Here is a 19,891-nt window from a genome sequence, read left to right as displayed (position 1 = left end):
ACTAAATAAACACATAAATGTTTAGAATATAAAAACTGGCTTATACAAGGGTAGCATATACTGTGTGTAGTAAGTTTTATAATTAAATTTCTAAAACAATTTCCGATTTATTAAGAATTGAAAAAAAAATAACTACTAGAAAAGAAGTCGTAGTAAAATTGTCAATTATCATACTGAGGTCAAGTAGGAGAGAATCCGACTGAACTTAGAAATTTAATATCTAAAAACACAACTGGGGTCATAGAGTAACAAATTTAACTTAAGCCATCTTTCAACAATTTTGATTTCTCCAAAAATACAAGATCAGGACTTGCAGCCAATATGAAATTATATTCATATGGACAGAAATAATGGAAAAATAAACAACATGCAAAATGTTCCGCCAATATATTGGTGTGAAAAAATAGGTCGAGGATCAATCGAGGATTAGCCTTAATTTGCGTGATAATTTATAACTTGATTTATTTATTCCCTAAAAAAAGTTTTCAAAGAAGTAAGCAGACTCTTATTTTATTTTTTTTATTACAAGAATAATATATGGGAGGCGGGGATCAGACAACGCAGTTTACTGTCATGTTAAATGATAATAAAACTAAAATAAAGTGTCAATAACAGAGAATACCTCAGTAGGCAGCCACAAATTTATATTTATTATCATTTCATTGCCACTAGACTGGTCTATATGCATGGAGGAGTGAATATTAAACACCTACTCACTGACAGATGTTACCCTGGGATCTGCCATCAAAACGGAAATAACATGCGCCTACGTATATCGGCAATATGTATCGCCAGGGTGATATTGTAAATACTAACAGCTGTTTCTTGATCCTACCCACAAACCCTGGTACATGCAAAACAGTAATAAAAAACTACCGTAAAATCTGTATTAGAAGCCGCATCCCTAATAGAAGTTGCATCCATTCTATTTGAATAATTGAGAACCAAAAATTCATCATTTCTCATATGTGTAGATGCTCTAATAGAAGCCGCATCCCTTCTGTTGCATTGTACCATTTTAATAGATGCCGCGGCTTCTAATATAGATTTTACAGTAATAACGAGAATGTTTTTATTTCATTTAGATCTACTGTTTAAATAAATTCTCCTCTTCGTACAAACGACGAGAGAAGCTATCACGTTCTCAGTAGTACTTCATGTCACTCTGCTTCTATATTTAGATCTATTCTAAGAACGAAGACTGAAAGCAAATCTGAACAAGCAGCCTATCAGCTGAGATAGCTCCGCTGTTAGCAATGCACATTTCAATTAAAGAACTGAAGACATCATTAGAAAATGAACAATATGTATAGTATCAAAGCAATCGGACTTACAGTTTTTAACAAGAAGTCGAAAATATCACTTTTTACCAAAAATGACAAAAATATTCACCAAAATTAGAGAATTGAAGATATCATCACAAAATGAACAAATCTGAGACAGGTCCACATGTAGTACCTGTATATGTAATATCAAAGCAATTGGACCTGCGGTTTTTAACAAGAAGTCGAAAATATCACTTTTTACCAAAAATGACAAAAATATTCACCAAAATTAGAGAATTGAAGATATCAACATGAAATGAACAAACCTAAGAGAGGTCTACCCAAGGTACATATACACCAAGTATCAAAGCATTCAGGCTTGTAGTTTTCAAGAAGAAGTCGAAAAAGTAAAACATTGACACGGACGACGACGAACAATCACTCGTATGATAAGCTCCGCTCGACATAGTCGACAGCGAAGCTAAAAAAAGGATCAGCCCTACAGATGGCGCCAAGTCTCTGTGTTGTCAGTTTTACTGAGTGCATGCATGCATGCATACATGATACATGGCACCCCATGAGAAGCATACATTGTATCAACCAAATAAATCATCCGTCTTGACCATTGGCATGTAATGTAGTTCTATTATACAAAATAGAACACCCCCCTCAGCTTATATTTCTCCTTCTCTATTAAATATCTAGTCTCCATGGTATCAGAACTCAGAAAGGTGGACTGATACAACAGATGAATTACAAACCAAAACAATTCCCTAACTCAAGACACTTAGTTAATTATTACAGCCTCTAGTATGCTTATATGTGTGTATACAACACTACATCACTGTATTTGCCCTGTTACACATGGAGAAACCCATCTCTAATAGAAGTGCATATAAACCCAAAATTGTATACTGAATCATTAAAATACAGTACTAGTATTACTTGAAGCGAGAGGGTCGTCACCTGCACACACGCGGGTATTGAGTCCCGAGCCAAGATAACACACGGCAAAAATAGCCAAATAGCAATGAACAATTAATATCAAGCCAAAATTTTGTTGCACAAATTGAGGTTCTTTTTGTAATTGGTAAATTGTTGATTTTTTTTTTTTCTGATAAAAACATCTTTATGAAAACAGGCCGTGCACTCACCGAATAGAAACAGTGTTCATTGATGATGACACGACTCGAGAAACTCTCGTTATGCGCTTCAATTTTTAAAGTCCTCTCCCTCCTGTTAAGGGTATTCTTCTGAATAAAGTAAATGAACTCAACACCAACAATCTGTGAAATGAACAAAGCAAAAGATATTAGAGTAGGAAATATAAAACCAAAAATATTAACATCAGTTTCCCCAAATAGATGATATATAAATATACGAATGTAGAACATTTAAAATTAATGTTAGGCTAAACGGAATGGCTAACTTCACTGCAAAAGTCAGAGAAAGATATTGCAGCTGACGTAGGAAAGAGGAAAGAATAAAGGTTTGCCAAGACCCATGCGCTGATTCATCCCTACAAAAATTTGTACGTGACTGCCTCGGTAGCTTTCAAAACAGTCATACATTCACTTCAGTTCTGACTAGTAAAGTTCCCTCTAAGCCTTATTTTGTAAAAAGTTTCTCTTTAAAAAAATTTATCAACTAGAAAAACATTTGTTGCAATTTTTTCCATTATATTCCCATTCAAGGTTGTTTTTGAGATAGACACGTTTCCCGGTGTCTAATTTGGTTGAGGGAATTAGTGTTGATTAATCTAATGCATTTTTAACAGTTTTGTCGATAAAATAGGAAAGTTCAAGCCCTGAAGGATCACGGTAACCTTGTGTGAAACTGATTGGAAACAGTTATATGGCTTTAGTTTCACTGAAACTGAAACCATACAAGCGAGTACTGCCTTCAGTATTCCTCATTTTAGTCAACTAACGCAAGGTTGGCTTGAAGGAAGCTGGGCAATGACCAATACCCCATGACTATCCAGTGATGCATGTATAAACAGAATGTATTTTGTTATCATACTTGCTTTCTTACAAATACTGAAAACACATTGGAATAGTCACATGCCATTTCAGTGAATTTTTGCCATGTTCAACTGTTCCAAAACTTTAATAACTTTCTATTTTGTGGTAAATATAATAAAAAAAACAATACTTCAATTGAATTTTTACTACCAGAAAGTACCAGGATGTGTGACCTTTTTGAGCAGGTCATGCGGAAGATGTATTGTATACAGCCAGACAGTTTCAAATTATATAACTTACCTTTTTAAGAAGATAGGGAGCTTCAACATTGAGGCGACATCTTCTTTCCACAATGTGCACAGCTCCGTCGTCACTTTCATACTCTGACAATATATCACTCCCAAGGAAAATGGGAATCATTTTACAAGTTGGAAAACGCCTCTGGTAAGCCTGTGAAGAGGAAATGAAAACAGTCCAATTAATATTTGTTGACTTCTTCCAAGTAGAGCAAAGATATCATGTACTTTTTTGATACATGTAGGAAAGTACAAATTTATATATTTTATTTCCTGACTGGGAAGAAATTTATATATTCAAATGATGGAAGTTGAAAGTGAAAAATACATACATTCTGTGTATCTTTATTACGATACAAATGGCAAATTTTATTTGTTCCAAAATAGGGGTTCCTCTCTAAGAGAAGTCAGAGAGGCATAATATGCAATTTATGCAATCCCTGATACAGTTTTTCGATCATTGCAATTTTACACGAACAATGTATACATATCCAATAATTTCCATCATATGTAACAATGGCTAGGCCAATAATCTAGCCACAATTTGTCAACTAGTTCACATTTTAGAAATCACGCACCATTAAATCTATAAATTTGGGCAAGAAAGAAAATATTATTTCTAGCATCATTTCTACATTCTTGGTTTAAGTGTCAGTCAGCGGTAGAGTTAAGTCTTCTTGCTTTCCATAAAACAATTCCATATAGAATCAATATTACTACAGTGTACATGTAGCTATCCTCATGAATTCTGATACATTCTAGAAGACATGGCACTTCAATTGTTGCTAGGACCAATCACAAACAAAAACACACAATGTTGCCAGGACCAATCACAATTAAGAACACAGAATGTTGCCAGGACCAATCACAAACAAGAACACACAATGTTGCCAGGACTAATAAAAAACAAGAGTACTGGTACACAATAGTTCAGATTAACCTTTTAAGCACACCATTGTCAACTTTTGGCAGCAGTCACAAACAAAATGGTTGTGTATCAGCTACTCCCCATATCACCATCCCTCAACACCATATGAAATGCTGATAAGAATTGACAAACCTTTTAATCAAAAACTAAAAGCAATTATCTGACTCTGTCATTATGGGCCAGAATGGTGATAACATTTAGTGACGAATTCACAAAATGTGAAAACATTTGCAATGAATTTTGAGTCGGAAAAATATCCGGCAGTCTAAGGATTTTCCTCCTCACTCTAACCAGCTTTCTCTCCATGCTAACAAAAAAATGATTTGTCTTCTACAGACGTCCTGTTTTAGTTCATCTTCAAGAATGTATGACCCAACAAAGAATTAACAAAAAAAAACACATTAATACAATTTACTGATACAGTGAAGAAACAGGTTATAGAAAGTAATTAAAATGCACAGTATACAAGCTATGAATAATAAACAGGTGTACTGCTTATCTCTGATCATCGGCTAACGACAGGAAATTGGTTATTACTGAGGCATTAACGTTGTACTACACAGGATATAGAGCAGGTGGGTCCATATTAATGGAAGTTAAAGGGACAGTGGCTGGAACGTTGATTTTTGAAATTTTCAACATCCACGTGTACATTATACATATAAATTTAGAGTCGGGAATGTTGCAGAGATGAGAAACAAACTAACTGGATGGATTTAACCAACTATAAGTAATTGAAACCCTAAACAATTTCAAGGAATCCACATACATGGTACATGTATAAATAGCGAGAACTGATTGATCCAAAATGCGAAGATATAAAAATTCATTTAAAGATACTACTAGTATTCAGATAATTCTCATGACAATAAAATGATTATAAATACAAGGAAATAAACCCTCTGGCTTGCTTGAGGTACCCGATTGATATTCAAAGTACATTTAAAGTACACATAGTACAACATGTATGAGACAATAACATATGCATATTAATTGCCAGCATGTACAGTGCATGTACGTAGGTGTAACACCTGTCCATGAGCGCTTTCAGGCATGACATTCAGGTGACATGTGTTTGCTTCAGGGTTATGTGATGAAGTGTCACTAAGCACAAATATTACTGAAGCAACCTGAAATAATTATGTTGATTTGAATAAATAGCAACATATGGCTGGGAAGAATAAGTGATGACAAAATAATTGGGTCGAGGGGATTTGACATGAAGATATAATTTATGCACACTGCATATATTGTACATGTACATGTATTTGATGGCATAATTTGAATAATATTTGCATAATTGTTTCAGACAAAAATTGTGATGATTATACTGATTTTAAAACAGTCAATTACACAATGCACACCGTTAATCACTTGCAAAATGCTTTTTTTATCAAGCGTGATACAACTACGGCAAGTTTTCCATTTTCAGCAATTTATCAATCTGATTTAAAAAGTTGGCAATGGCACAGTGGAAATGGTAAAACAAAGCCTTGTGGCGGTACTGTCATGCTGTTTATATCCTGGGTAGAACATTGTGCCAACAGGACCACCTACACGTATATATTTTTTTTTCAAATTTTAACAATAATAACTTCAAATAGAATTTTTAAAAAAAATGACATAGAATCATATAATATAAATAATCCCATTATTTGCAATATGCATCTTAGGTAGAAAGTGGCTAAAAATACTTGAGAACAAATGTTTGAAGTCTATTTAATATTCCCCATACCGACCACATCCGGCATTCTTTTCAAACAGTCATAATCGGGGATTTCTATTTTCAACTCGAGTCAAGTCTCAAGAGAAAATATGTCATGCGCTGCAAGATGAATTATTCACATGATTTCACCGTTGAAGATAAAATACTATCGTCTGACCTTCCCCTTTCGTGTCACTATACTGAATTTTTTTACATCTAATTAGAGTCAGCAGAAGCGAGCAACTCTGATATATATTTCAGTTATTTAAAGAAGATCTAAAGAAAGCATGTGGTTTCTGGTTTTCACAATTTTTTTTTTCCGATCCAATTTAGCCAGACAGTCAAATTACATTTATTGTTGCGTGATTGAATAATCACTACGGCTGTGCAGATACATTGCACAGTTGTACATTCAACATCCATTCGCTAAGGGACGGTGAATAATAAAGCATGCACACAGATAAAATAATTTATAATGTTTATTGCAATTTTTTTCGCACATGCAAACTTTCGTTAAGGGGTGGGAGTGGTTGTGTGGGTTTGAATGTTAAGCGAAACGAATATGTTTGCTATACGCGCGTTTTAATTATCTACAGACACCCAAATGTGTATAAACACGAGGTACATGCAACAAATCCCCTTTTTCACATCTTGGCATCTCACAGAGCATCTACAATTTTAGTATGCCATATTCTATCCAATAGAAGTGCATATAAACATTGTATTTACTATTTTGACAGCTCTATCACAATGTACCAACGTAATCACATGCACTGCCACTTGTAAGAGCCAATACAGTATACTGGAAATATTTCGTAATCACATGCACTACCACTTGTAAGAGCCAATACAGTATACTGTAAATATTTCGTAATCACATGCACTACCACTTGTAAGAGCCAATACAGTATACTGTAAATATTTCGTAATCACATGCACTACCACTTGTAAGAGCCAATACAGTATACTGGAAATATTTCGTAATCACATGCACTGCCACTTGTAAGAGCCAATACAGTATACTGTAAATATTTCGTAATCACATGCACTGCCACTTGTAAGAGCCAATACAGTATACTGGAAATATTTCGTAATCACATGCACTGCCACTTGTAAGAGCCAATACAGTATACTGTAAATATTTCGTAATCACATGCACTGCCACTTGTAAGAGCCAATACAGTATACTGTAAATATTTCGTAATCACATGCACTGCCACTTGTAAGAGCCAATACAGTATACTGTAAATATTTCGTAATCACATGCACTGCCACTTGTAAGAGCCAATACAGTATACTGTAAATATTTCGTAATCACATGCACTGCCACTTGTAAGAGCCAATACAGTATACTGTAAATATTTCGTAATCACATGCACTGCCACTTGTAAGAGCCAATACAGTATACTGGAAATATTTCGTAATCACATGCACTGCCACTTGTAAGAGCCAATACAGTATACTGGAAATATTTCGTAATCACATGCACTGCCACTTGTAAGAGCCAATACAGTATACTGTAAATATTTCGTAATCACATGCACTGCCACTTGTAAGAGCCAATACAGTATACTGGAAATATTTCGTAATCACATGCACTGCCACTTGTAAGAGCCAATACAGTATACTGGAAATATTTCGTAATCACATGCACTGCCACTTGTAAGAGCCAATACAGTATACTGGAAATATTTCGTAATCACATGCACTGCCACTTGTAAGAGCCAATACAGTATACTGTAAATATTTCGTAATCACATGCACTGCCACTTGTAAGAGCCAATACAGTATACTGTAAATATTTCGTAATCACATGCACTGCCACTTGTAAGAGCCAATACAGTATACTGTAAATATTTCGTAATCACATGCACTGCCACTTGTAAGAGCCAATACAGTATACTGGAAATATTTCGTAATCACATGCACTACCACTTGTAAGAGCCAATACAGTATACTGTAAATATTTATGGCTAACTTGCATGTACGAATTTTCAAGTTCTACAGTAAATAAAAGAATAATTGATAGTTGTATATGTGCATATATACTTACATTATTTATGTACAAGGACGAAAAATATGTTTGTATAATGCATTTTAGACGAGAATTTACTGTAACACCATTTATTTTCACTGGTATTTAATTTCACTATTTTGATGTCTTGAGCTTCACTTGGTTTTAAGTTCATTGGCAGGGAAACTGAGTTCTATTGTTATTTTACATGTTCACTCGGATTTCATTTAGCGAATTATTATTTTTTTTATTTTCAAAATAGCGAAACTAATAATTAATGTGTTTACAGTAGAATAGAACACAGCTTACGCCACTTATACAAGGCAGTGGATAGACATGATACAACTATCCTTCCAATATTCATAGGCTTGTGATGTTTTTTTGTGGTAGATACATCGCTAGTCAACCTATTATTTACAAAGCTGCAACAGTACTCTAGGCTAATGCTTTTCTTTTACAAAAATGAGAACGCGGCTCACAAATTTAAGTGTGACAAATATTCACTGTTTCTATGACAACATGTAGAATTTTAAAGCGAGCATTCAATTACATGTGAAGTGTCATTTTTTGTGTGAAACTGAAATAGTTAACAACAGAAGTAAAATGTCTCATCTAACAACTTACATATGCATAAACATGATGATTTATAAGATTTATGCATATGTGATCAATAAGAAGCATGTACATGTAGTAAAAATGAAATAGCTCCGTAAATATTAATAAACACACATATATATATTAAAATTTACGCCAACATGTCTTTGTTCAATTTTAGCAATTTCTTTGCTTACTGACAGTACATTCAATTTTGCTTCTGTAAGTTCATATTACCGGGTATCGTAAATACTTTTTTTAGCCAGACATCACTGTGTGATAAAGCTACGAGTACTTTAAAATACTTTATTTTCGCTGAAGGAATGATTCAGAAAATACCCAAAATGTCTTTTCAGCGGAAATTAATTCCAGCTAAAATAAAGTATTCTACAGTAATTTTTGTTTACGCATTTAACCAAGTTTTTCAGCAACAAAAATTTTTGTATGAATATGATAAATTTTCTGAATGTCACACAGTGGTGAAAGATAAGATGCCAAATCTCTATAATTATAATTGTCTCCATCGGGAGCTAGTCATTTGTCAGAGAACTCTTCATAAGATTGCCGCACAAGAAAGCAATTTTTATGTCTCCAGAGGAAAAAAAAAATCTCGCACAAAACATTTCCTGAATTTTCAACACAGTACCATGAAGGATTGCCAATCATAATTTGATTGAAAAAAATATACATCAGTGTGCAGGACAACAGATAAATAAAAGGCTTATAATAACGGCAGTTATGCCCCTGGTTTAAATTACAAGACTATATTTCCATTAGAAAGCATCATTGAATTGGACATGTGAAAGCTGCTACATTATTAACAACAATAAGAGATGCGACTACGGATCCAATACCAATCAAATCTAATCGTTATCCCATCGATCATTGAAGATAATATTTTCTCAACTCCTACACAGGCGCCACTTTTTATTAGCGTTAATATTTTTTTTTTTAAACTTTCAATTTAGCTGCAAAATTAGACACGGTTTCACCATTACTAAGAAAGAGTATACATGTACGAGTAGAAAAGTATGTACATGTACATGCAAACTCTTCAATTTTTTTGTTAGAAATTTAACAAAAAAATTAATTAATCTGATAAGTATTGCATGTACCATGAAATGTTGATGTAACCTCCATCCTACCCAACTTCTATGAACCCAGAGTTTAATAATTGGTAATGATTATATTGTTATGTACGAAGCTCTGCTGTATATTTAGTATTGATTACCAGCAGTAATTTGTGCCTTACTATAAATGGACTACTAATAACGTTTTCATACGTCATCTCACAAAACACAAAGGGAACAGAATGTCAAATAGATTCAGATAAATCATCCTACTGTTCACGGGATTATTATAAAGAAGATATACTGTCCATCTACAAATACAAATTTAATTTGCATACCAACCTGAAAAAATTTATATTGAACACCATGGTGTCAAATTTTGATAAGTGGAAAATAAAATTCATTTGAAGTCGGATAAACTACATTAATCCTTACATCGAATAATATTCAACGATATAAAGAAAATTCTACATTATCCAAGCGAGCAATATGTACGATTACAAGTTCGTATACACAGCTGTGTAAAGAACTATATAGCTCACAATATTCAAATTTTAATTTCAAAGCTCTAATACACCTCCAAAAAAATCAATACTCTGCAGTTTTAGTTCAATTTAGGTGACATACACACATATACCAATGAATGTGCAACACCTGCTTCTCTTACATATGAAATTACGTTGCAAACACACCATTATATCACATACACATGCCAGCTACTTAATCACTGCATCCTCCTTAGTGGAATTAAAATCCAATGAAAGGTGTTGTAGGTCTCAGTAGAAGGAAGATAAAAAAAAAACTATCTGTATTTAGGGCATTTTAATTTTTTTCCCCAGTGAGCCCCCAAATCCCCTTTTCCCCCTAGGATTTGTGGAGAATCAGATAAGAACACTTAACGAAACACTATAGAATTCAAACACTGGGCCAAGAGTAAAGATAAATAAAGAGAATGATAGAATACAGAGTTCCCATTTCAGCATGACTGATTGAATCAAGTTAGGAGAAAAGTGCAGAGGGAATTAGTGGGGCTCAATGTAGGAATTTGATGCATTACCACCTTGCGTGACATGGCATGTTATTCACTGCAGGAAGCAGGAACTAGCCACGAGTTGTTGAGAGAGTTTTATACTGGCATTTGGGAAAGGCTGATCATTTAACCAGAAACAAACACACACACCCACCCACACACACACACATCCCCACCCATCCACACCCCCCACCCCCACACACGCATGCACGCACACACGCACGCACGCACGCACGCACGCATACATATCGAGTCAGAATATTCAGGTTACACTATTTTCGACGGATGACGATGATTGCAGAGCTAATAAAAAAAAATACCCCCAGATAAGTAAGTGAAGACCTGGAATTGATAGTATTGCAGTCCCAGGCACGCAAGTATTATAGAGCTGGGGATTATACCAAAATAAAACAGTGAGATTTCAACATTCCTACGAGCTTGATAGCTTACATCGAGCGTGCTCTACTTTTTTCCTAGCTTGACGCCTCGGTAATGTACATGTAATAATGTAATATTTTAACACCTGTCAAGGGTTGATTTCAAATGGGCGTCAATTTGTCATTTTCAACGTAATTCAACTCTTTTGACATTGTGGTCAAATTCACTGGGCAGGAATTCAGGATTCACCAGTGCACTATGATTTCTTTTGTTGTTTAGCATGTTTATGTCAGCAGATTTGTTCATAGATCTTAGAAAAAAAAAAGTTGAATAATTAATGCACATTGAGCCATTTCATAGCAGCTGGGTGAATGACAAGTTGCAGGCATTTCCATGATGTATTTACGTACAAAGCTAATAAATTTAAAGACAAGTAGATGAAAAAAAAGCTCTACAATAACTATAGGTCAAAACCACCTACATAGAATTCTACTCTGGTACCACATACAGGTACGTACGTAAGGTGGCGAGTGTACCGACGCTTTTTTTTTTTCATTCGCTACTCTTATCAACAGACACAGATTCCAATTACACCTAGATGATAGTATAATGGCTAACATGTCCAATTAGCACCAAACATAAAAAAAAAACATAAGGAGAGACAACAATGATTTCAATTTCCAGAAATGTCAGATGGCCCAATAAAAAAAAAACAATTCCAATAGATCTAGAAGCTCTAACAGAGAGACAAGCTGATGATTTCATGCAAATTGGTTACCTTTAGCAATGACAATGTCCAAGTTTTTTTTTGGTTTTTGTTTTTGGAGTTTCTGGAACAAAAATGTAAAACCTTGAAAAACCAACCCAGTTAGGGAATTCCAAGGTGATGTAATACAGTGGCCCCTCGCTAAGTCGCGGGTGTTGGGATCCAAGCAAAAACCGCGACTTATCGAGGGCCGCGACTTACCGAGGGACGTCGTGAAAGAGGGAGGTCGTGCATTGAAAAACATATAAAAAGCACATATAAACCCTCGGTTTAGTTAATTGATGTATCATCACATGTGTCAGGCAGTATTCGAATAAAATCATGATTATGTTTGCTGTAAACATTGCGTTGATTATTTTGTTTGGGTCTGATATTATGTGGGCCGCTTGCTGTTGCTTGCGACTTCGACGGTAACAGCTTCCAAAATAAACCAGTTTCATCGCAATTATAAACATGTTCGTCAAAATAACCACCTTCATAGATAATTTCTCTCAGTTTTTCGGGAAAAGTTCCGACAGCGTCAATGTTCCAAGATCGAGCTTCGTCTTGGATTGAGACTGCGTGTGTCGATAGCGTGTCTTCTTTGCCATAGCAAGAACCACCCTGAACTGGCCTTAAATTCAAAGTCGTCATATCTGAGTTGTATGCTTTGCATTGGGTGATGGGACCAGATAGTGGAGTTCCGGCAGACCGTTCTTAAAGAAACGTAAACAGCTTTATCGGTGTCATCATTGTCTGACACTTTCGCTTGTTTTTCTGTTCAGTCCCGCCTCTTGGTCAACTTTGAAAACAAATTTACTTTTCATTTTTTACCCACCCACGAATAGTGGGCTCAACCACGTGCAACCCTTAACTTGGTTTGACACGGTCGATCGCCGTGAGTTTATGGCGTACGAACAGGCTGTATAGCTTTCGCTTTGACATGCTGCTCAATTGAGAAATAGAGATCAGAATTCTATGAATTCAACTCATTGTAGCGAGTTTTTGTAAAGGTATACCAAAATGGGACCGGCCAAGAAGTACGTACGGTCACTACTTGACACCCCTGTTGACACCTTGAGTAAGGCCGCCGTCACCCATTGCGTCTCAGCAATTGACAGACAGTGGGTGTTAAGTTGTCTCTTTAACGGTTAGTTAAAAACACTATGCCACGAAACATTAGTCTTTGTACTTCAAAACTGCTGTCAAAACACAATAGAAATTTTGGGAGCCATCCAAGTACCCGCGACTTAGCCGAATCGCGACTTACCGAGGCGCGACTTAGCGAGGGGCCACTGTATCAACAAAGAGTGTGTTTCAATCTACCAAGCGGTAGGTGAAAGATACAGCAATAGTGCTCATGGAAGGAGTGTTTCTAATCACCATTTCCAACCAATTTAGTGTGAACCCCATGAGAGTGGAACACCTGACAGAACCCTATGTACGTTTGGTAGTTTGGGCAAAATCATATATATTCTTTGCAGAAAATTTCCGGAAATTTTCACTGCCTGATAACCATCACTGGTCGAAAACCCTCAGAAAACTGTACTGTACTACCGGTAGTTGGTGAGACCCCTGAAGAGTGTAACAAGAATAGCCTTAGATACATGTATATCAATTTGGATGTTCACGATTGCCTCAAAGTTGAGTATGTGCTGTTTTCAACGGCTCTTCGACAGATGTTTCATAGCAGCTTAGGAAAAGCCAATACATGGTTCAGTAGTGCGCTTCTAAGCAACATAGAACGTTCTGTGATTTAACTCCACCCACAAGAATTCTAATTCATGCAGTTGTATGGTTATAGGGATTGATGCAAGGTGAACCCATACAAATACACCACTGTATCGGGTGAGAAAATTCAGAGGAAATTGAAAATGCCATAGTGCATGTACTTTCGTTATTATAAAAAAATCAGGAAACAAGATACTGAAAAATCATGAAAAAGAACAAAATTTGCATTTCACTTCCTCTTTGGTGTCAAAAAATCTCAAAATTTAACTTAGTGACATAGAATGAAAACGTAAAATAAAGTAGATATTTATGAATCCTAATATTATTAAGAATTTTTAAAAAATTTACATTTGACAAAGTGATAATTTTCTATTGAACTCAATGGGAAGTTCTCTCCCATCATGCATTGCACATACATTCAGTAGTGCAAAATTGGAATTTGACTCGAATTCCCTAAAGATTAACCAACCCAGCAACAAAGAGTATACACTTCATAGGGGTGACAGTGTTGCCTTCTCCACGTACATTGTATATGTTATAAATGCAAAAATTACATAATGTCCAAAGGCAGTACAGTGCCTGAGTGCATACTTTGTGTTATTCTCGTGATGACCTTATTATTTAATCATATTTTTCCTGCGTGTCGTCATAATTTAGCGAGATAATAATCAGCCAGAAATGTCAGTGAAAGGCATTTTACGAGATACGCACTTGCATCATCATTTGCCGCCAGCAATGGTGTTTCCAGCAAACACTACAAGATTGCTGTGTCAAATATAACATAAGAAATATGCTTGAATGTGACATACATTTTCAAAGATTTCGTAGCATATTTACAAGCGATTTAATTCCATTGTTTCTTACTGGCATCTGTTAATATAAAAATAATACACTAACAGTAAGATTGACTTTTAAAAGGCAGTGGTCATGGTGCTACGTATACAACTTGTGTAACGTACATTGTTACATGAAATTAGAACACTCGTAGGACGACCACCGCCATTCAAGTCTTCTGGATGTCTGAGCTGCCTTTTCAACCCATACTTAAAACTCTTGATAATCTCACCTAGTTACAATATGCTACTGTCTACAGGAAAAAATAAAGTTTCTACAGATTACCGAAAATCAATTCTTCAAAAGCACCTGGTGGCCAACAAAGACTCCACACAAACACTACGTGTACATGTATTGAAAATATATAAGCTATCATAGAGAAAAGCTAAAAAGCATTTCATAAGGTCATAAATGGTAATAAAGTGGCAGTATTGACCTATATAACATGCCTATTGCAACAAAATTGAGTAGTTTAAATATATATCAATCTATTTTTAATGTGCTGTGTTCTATCAAAAGCAGTTTTTTTTTCTTCATGTCTGCCGTTCTTTATAAAATGCAAAATAAAAGATTATTTGTGCCAATTACTCATATTTGAAAACAAGCAACCTGTCAGCTGAGATAGCTCCGCTGTTAGCAATGCACATTTCAATTAAAGAACAGAAGATATCATTGGAAAATGAACAATATGTATAGTATCAAAGCAATGGGACTTGCTGTTTTCAACAAGAATTTAAAAATATCACTTTTTACCAAAAATGACAAAAATATTCATCAAAATTAGAGAATTGAAGATATCACCATGAAATGAACAAATCTGAGAGAGGTCCACATGTAGTACCTATATATGTAATATCAAAGCAATTGGACTTGCGGTTTTTAACAAGAAGTTGAAAATATCACTTTTTACCAAAAATGACAAAAATATTCACCAAAATTAGAGAATTGAAGATATCATTACAAAATGAACAAATCTGAGAGAGATCCACATGTAGTACCTATATATGTAATATCAAAGCAATTGGACTTGCGGTTTTTAACAAGAAGTTGAAAATATCACTTTTTACCAAAAATGACAAAAATATTCACCAAAATTAAAGAATTGAAGATATCATCATGAAATGAACAAATCTGAGAGAGGTCTACTCAAGGTACATATACACCGAGTATCAAAGGATTCAGGCTTGTAGTTTTCAAGAAGAAGTCGAAAAAGTAAAACATTGACACGGACGACTGGCACCGGACGACTGTCAATCACTCATATGATAAGCTCCGCTCAACAAAGTCGACAGCGGAGCTAAAAAAATGCGAAGATGCTTATTTATTAAATTGAGCTAAATACTCCAATCAATAGAAATTAATCTGAAATACTGAGAATTATATTCAAGTAATATTCTCTTTCTTCATATCTCTGGATGAAACCAAACAATGCATTTCTAATTCACTACATGTACAATAACAAGTACCAACATTAATATTTATGCTCATTGTGAAGTAAAAATGAAAGAATAGAAACTCATAAGTACACTGACAGCATTTCATCAGAGCTCAACAGTTTGAACCAGCAAAAATGACTGTGTAAACGTGTTCAGCTCTAGACGACTTGAGTCAGTTTAAGCAGCTCCAATAAACCCTTATTGATAACTCCAATAGGACCGAGCCCTGACAAGGCTGACAGTTTAAACTAGAACCCTATGTTAAGGATGGTAGTCTAAGCTCAGCTCTGATCGAAACAAGTCGAACTTCGGATGTTCGGTCACAAATATTTTAAGGCACAAGAGATGATCTCCTGTTAATTGGTAAGAGCAGCAATAGTTCGGCTCTGACAAAATGCTGCCGTGTAAACCTATCAATTGAATCTTGTGAACAAGAGAAAAATCTAAAACATGTTTGTTGATACATGTTAGTTGAAGAATGTGATCAATGGTGTCAAGTGTAAGAATGAGTCTCATTCAACAAGATAATAAATTTCTGTCCTGATTATAGCGTATTCATTATGCTAAGTAAAACCATGGTAAAACAATTTAACTGGATCGTTTGAAACGTATCAAATCTGGATTTATGGCTTTATAAAAATATATGGTAGAATTATCATGGAAACATTCAGGGTGGCTTGTAGGTAAAAGGTCAGTCACTGTCTTTTACCTCCATACACTAAGTGCTTTGTTGTAACATAGAGGTAAAAGAGTCTGTCTTTTACCTCCATGGATGTAACAATGGAAATCAGTGCTGTTCATTTGCATATATTAAATAAATAGAATACAAGAGTTGCACAGTGGCTAAAAGAAAACAAAATGTTAATAATTTGTCAATTTTGTCTTGTCCGTATGAGAGCAGTAATTATTGTAATATTTGGTATATTTACTAACAAATATGTGAATGACTGCAAGACAGCAGATTTTGTTGAATATAATAAAGTGAACAAATTCACATAGAATAAGGTGATCGACACCAATTACTGTAAAATACTTTATTTTAGCTGGAATTAATTTTCGCTGAAAAGACTTTTTGGGTGTTTTGTATGGAATTTATTTTCACTGGTTTTTGACAAGTTGAATGTAAAATACAGGAAAAAAGGTATATTCGCTGGATTTTATTTTCACTGAATCATTCCTTCAGCGAAAATAGCGAAAATTAATTACAAGTGAAAATAAAGTATTCTACAGTAGCTTAATTTATGCAAAGGTGCACTGCAATAAAGGAAATGCCTAAGTTACCTATCCATTTCCTATCCCCACTTTGTATTATATGCAGAACACTGGTTATTGTGATCACCAAAAGTAAATGATAAACTTAGTTGGTTTGAAGACAACTCCTGAAATACTGAAGTACTCAGCTAGCCTGTACTGGAGGTCTTGGTGTTAATGTTAATTGTTGTAATCGTGCAAGGCCACTTTATTTTAGAAGCGCATCTAAATTTGATTAAAGATTCTGCTCGATTAGAAAAGATTTTACTTGACCTGTAGAAAATCTAAAGCCTGTTATTTCCCTTTTTAAAAATTTCAAGAAGAATAAAAATTTTTTTTAAATAAGGTGATTAGGAATTACTAAGTGTTGAAGCATGGACAGCAAGTTCTGACATTAACCAGGTCATTTGGCTGGAGCTTCTTTTATAAGTAAAACTACAATGAACTAGAAAGTTCTGCATTGTCGCAGCACAATAGCTATTGTTTACCACAGTTCAAATCAAACCAACTAAATTTACACAGAACAATGTTGCCAAGATAGATGGAATTCTGGATTGGTCTAAAATACTTGGAAGAGCAATCATGTTTAATAAACGACTTGTATAAAACCATTTAAAACACGCCCAGGAGCACAGCGAGTTATGTTGACGTAAGTTTGTTCACCCCACCTGTACCTGCGCCTAGCCATTGTTGGCAATAAAAAAACTAAATGACAAACAAACGGTGTACTGTGTGTGATAGGGGTGGTGATTTAAACAAACATTTAGCAATGTACAATTTATTAGTCCATTGGTCCCTCAATGAACTTACATTTCAGGACACTTTTCTGTCTGCCACCGCTATATTACACAAACAAATGAAAACAGCCTGCAAATAGTCCATTCTACACAAATACATGCATGACCTGAATGGTTTATTTTAAAACGTTCAAAAAATATAAATTTTTAAATTTCTAATAAAATTGAAATATTTCTTTTTTTCCCAAATGGGATGCCACTATGTGTACATAAATTGGACTATAAATGTCAAATAGGCATCTGGGTATTTTCTGGGATTTTTTTTTTTTTGAGTTTTAGTAGTGATGTGAAAATTGAGAACAGAACACAAATAGCAAACAACCTCCAACAAACATCACAATTTAATTTATACTACCAGTAAGTCATTTTAAGAAATATTGCAAACTTTAAAACAAAAATCACTACATTTACAAACGACAGAGAGAGATGGAGTTTCAGAATTAAAAACTAATCCATAAATACAATCAAACAATTCGATACTGTGAATTAACTTTATTTTTCGCAGGAAAGTGAGAAAAGATATTAGCTAGAATTTACGTTTGCTGCACAACATGAATAGATTTTGTAATATATCGACACTAATTATTCTTTAAGTCTATCAGTATTTACCTCTGTTGTAAAACTGGCCATGAACGTAAAAAAAAAGCAATTTCCAATTTGATTATTTCACACACACAAAAAAACTTTGAACTAATGAAATTATCACGTTTTTTGATGATTGCACACATTCATACAAGAAGTGTCATTTATTCTAGTCGTTTTTTCTCCAGCAGAAAATTTGATTAGAGAATTCCATTGATTTATAATAAAACTCTAGCAATATTATATACACAGACGCCACAATTGTATTACTTCAATTTCACAGAGAAAATGAAATTGTTTCACCGTCATTGTATCTAGCCATTCCGTATATGTGTCTACATTTCGATAACATTGCTGACATAAATGCAGATACGGATGTAACCTATCATATTCATAACGTCTTGTGAAGGCAATTTCAGACACATTTTCAGAAATTTAGTAACGTTTATTCGACATTTCAAGTACGTCATTCGGCTTGACCATGAACATTTACAATACATTACTGGAATTGTATTGTGTACTTATCGTTGGATCTGTCACCGTACACAACGCTGTTGAAATATGGATTTTTTTTGCCATGTTTTAATCTCTGAAACGTCACAGATCAAAACAAAACATCGCGTGACGAACCACGGCATGTTGTCGAGCTACCATAAGCAACAGATGTGTACATCAACGTACTGAGTTACTAACCAAAATAATAGTATATAGCCATTTCGTTCTACATCGCCAACAACTAAGCGAAAACGAAAACTAACAACACAATCGATTCATAACAGTGAGCGGCGAATGTACGTCGTATATCGGAATGAAAGTAATCGCTACTTACCGCCATAACTATTTCAAAAGAATATTTGTACACCCTTACGGGCGATGTGTACTTTTGGACCATGTTGTTTATTGGTTTCTGTGTCCTCCGAAGTCACAGAAACCCGACGGTGTCGGCAAAAAAGATGCCAAAAATCCTTAGAATTTCTTCTGACCGGTAAATGAATAGAATGATTCAGACTCTCCCACCGCTCAGACTGATACCTCATATGTATCCATGCACGACATAAAATAGTGCGTCGCTGTATCAACAATAGGTAAAAAACAGACAGGAAGCACAATATAATACTGCAAAATATATAAATATAAGATAATAGTTAGGGATTTATTTTGTTGCATCTAAAATCTGATTACATTCAATTATGATTTAACCACAGGAATAAATATATCCCTCCACCCGGAAATGTCTGACTAAGTATGGCCGTTGGTGGCAGTATTGATGT

General features: G+C 34.7%; 1 protein-coding gene across 1 annotated transcript in view; it reads right to left on the bottom strand.

Moving 5' to 3' along the window:
* The window catches only part of LOC100369679 (SEC14-like protein 1), a 37,168-nt gene extending 17,524 nt beyond the window's left edge, over positions 1–19,644 (bottom strand). The window contains exons 1-3 of the mRNA XM_006821086.3: positions 19,450–19,644; positions 3,530–3,679; positions 2,420–2,551 (exon numbers count right to left, since the gene is read on the bottom strand). Of these exons, the coding sequence (XP_006821149.1) occupies positions 2,420–2,551; positions 3,530–3,679; positions 19,450–19,512 (345 nt within the window). The 5' untranslated portion in view covers positions 19,513–19,644. The remainder of the gene's footprint in view (positions 1–2,419; positions 2,552–3,529; positions 3,680–19,449) is intronic.
* Positions 19,645–19,891: the final 247 nt, after the last annotated feature.

Source organism: Saccoglossus kowalevskii, chromosome 8 (assembly GCF_978046115.1).
Source record: "Saccoglossus kowalevskii chromosome 8, keSacKowa6.1, whole genome shotgun sequence".
NCBI classification, from domain to species: Eukaryota; Metazoa; Hemichordata; class Enteropneusta; family Harrimaniidae; genus Saccoglossus; species Saccoglossus kowalevskii.
This window is presented reverse-complemented; position numbering and strand designations above follow the sequence as displayed.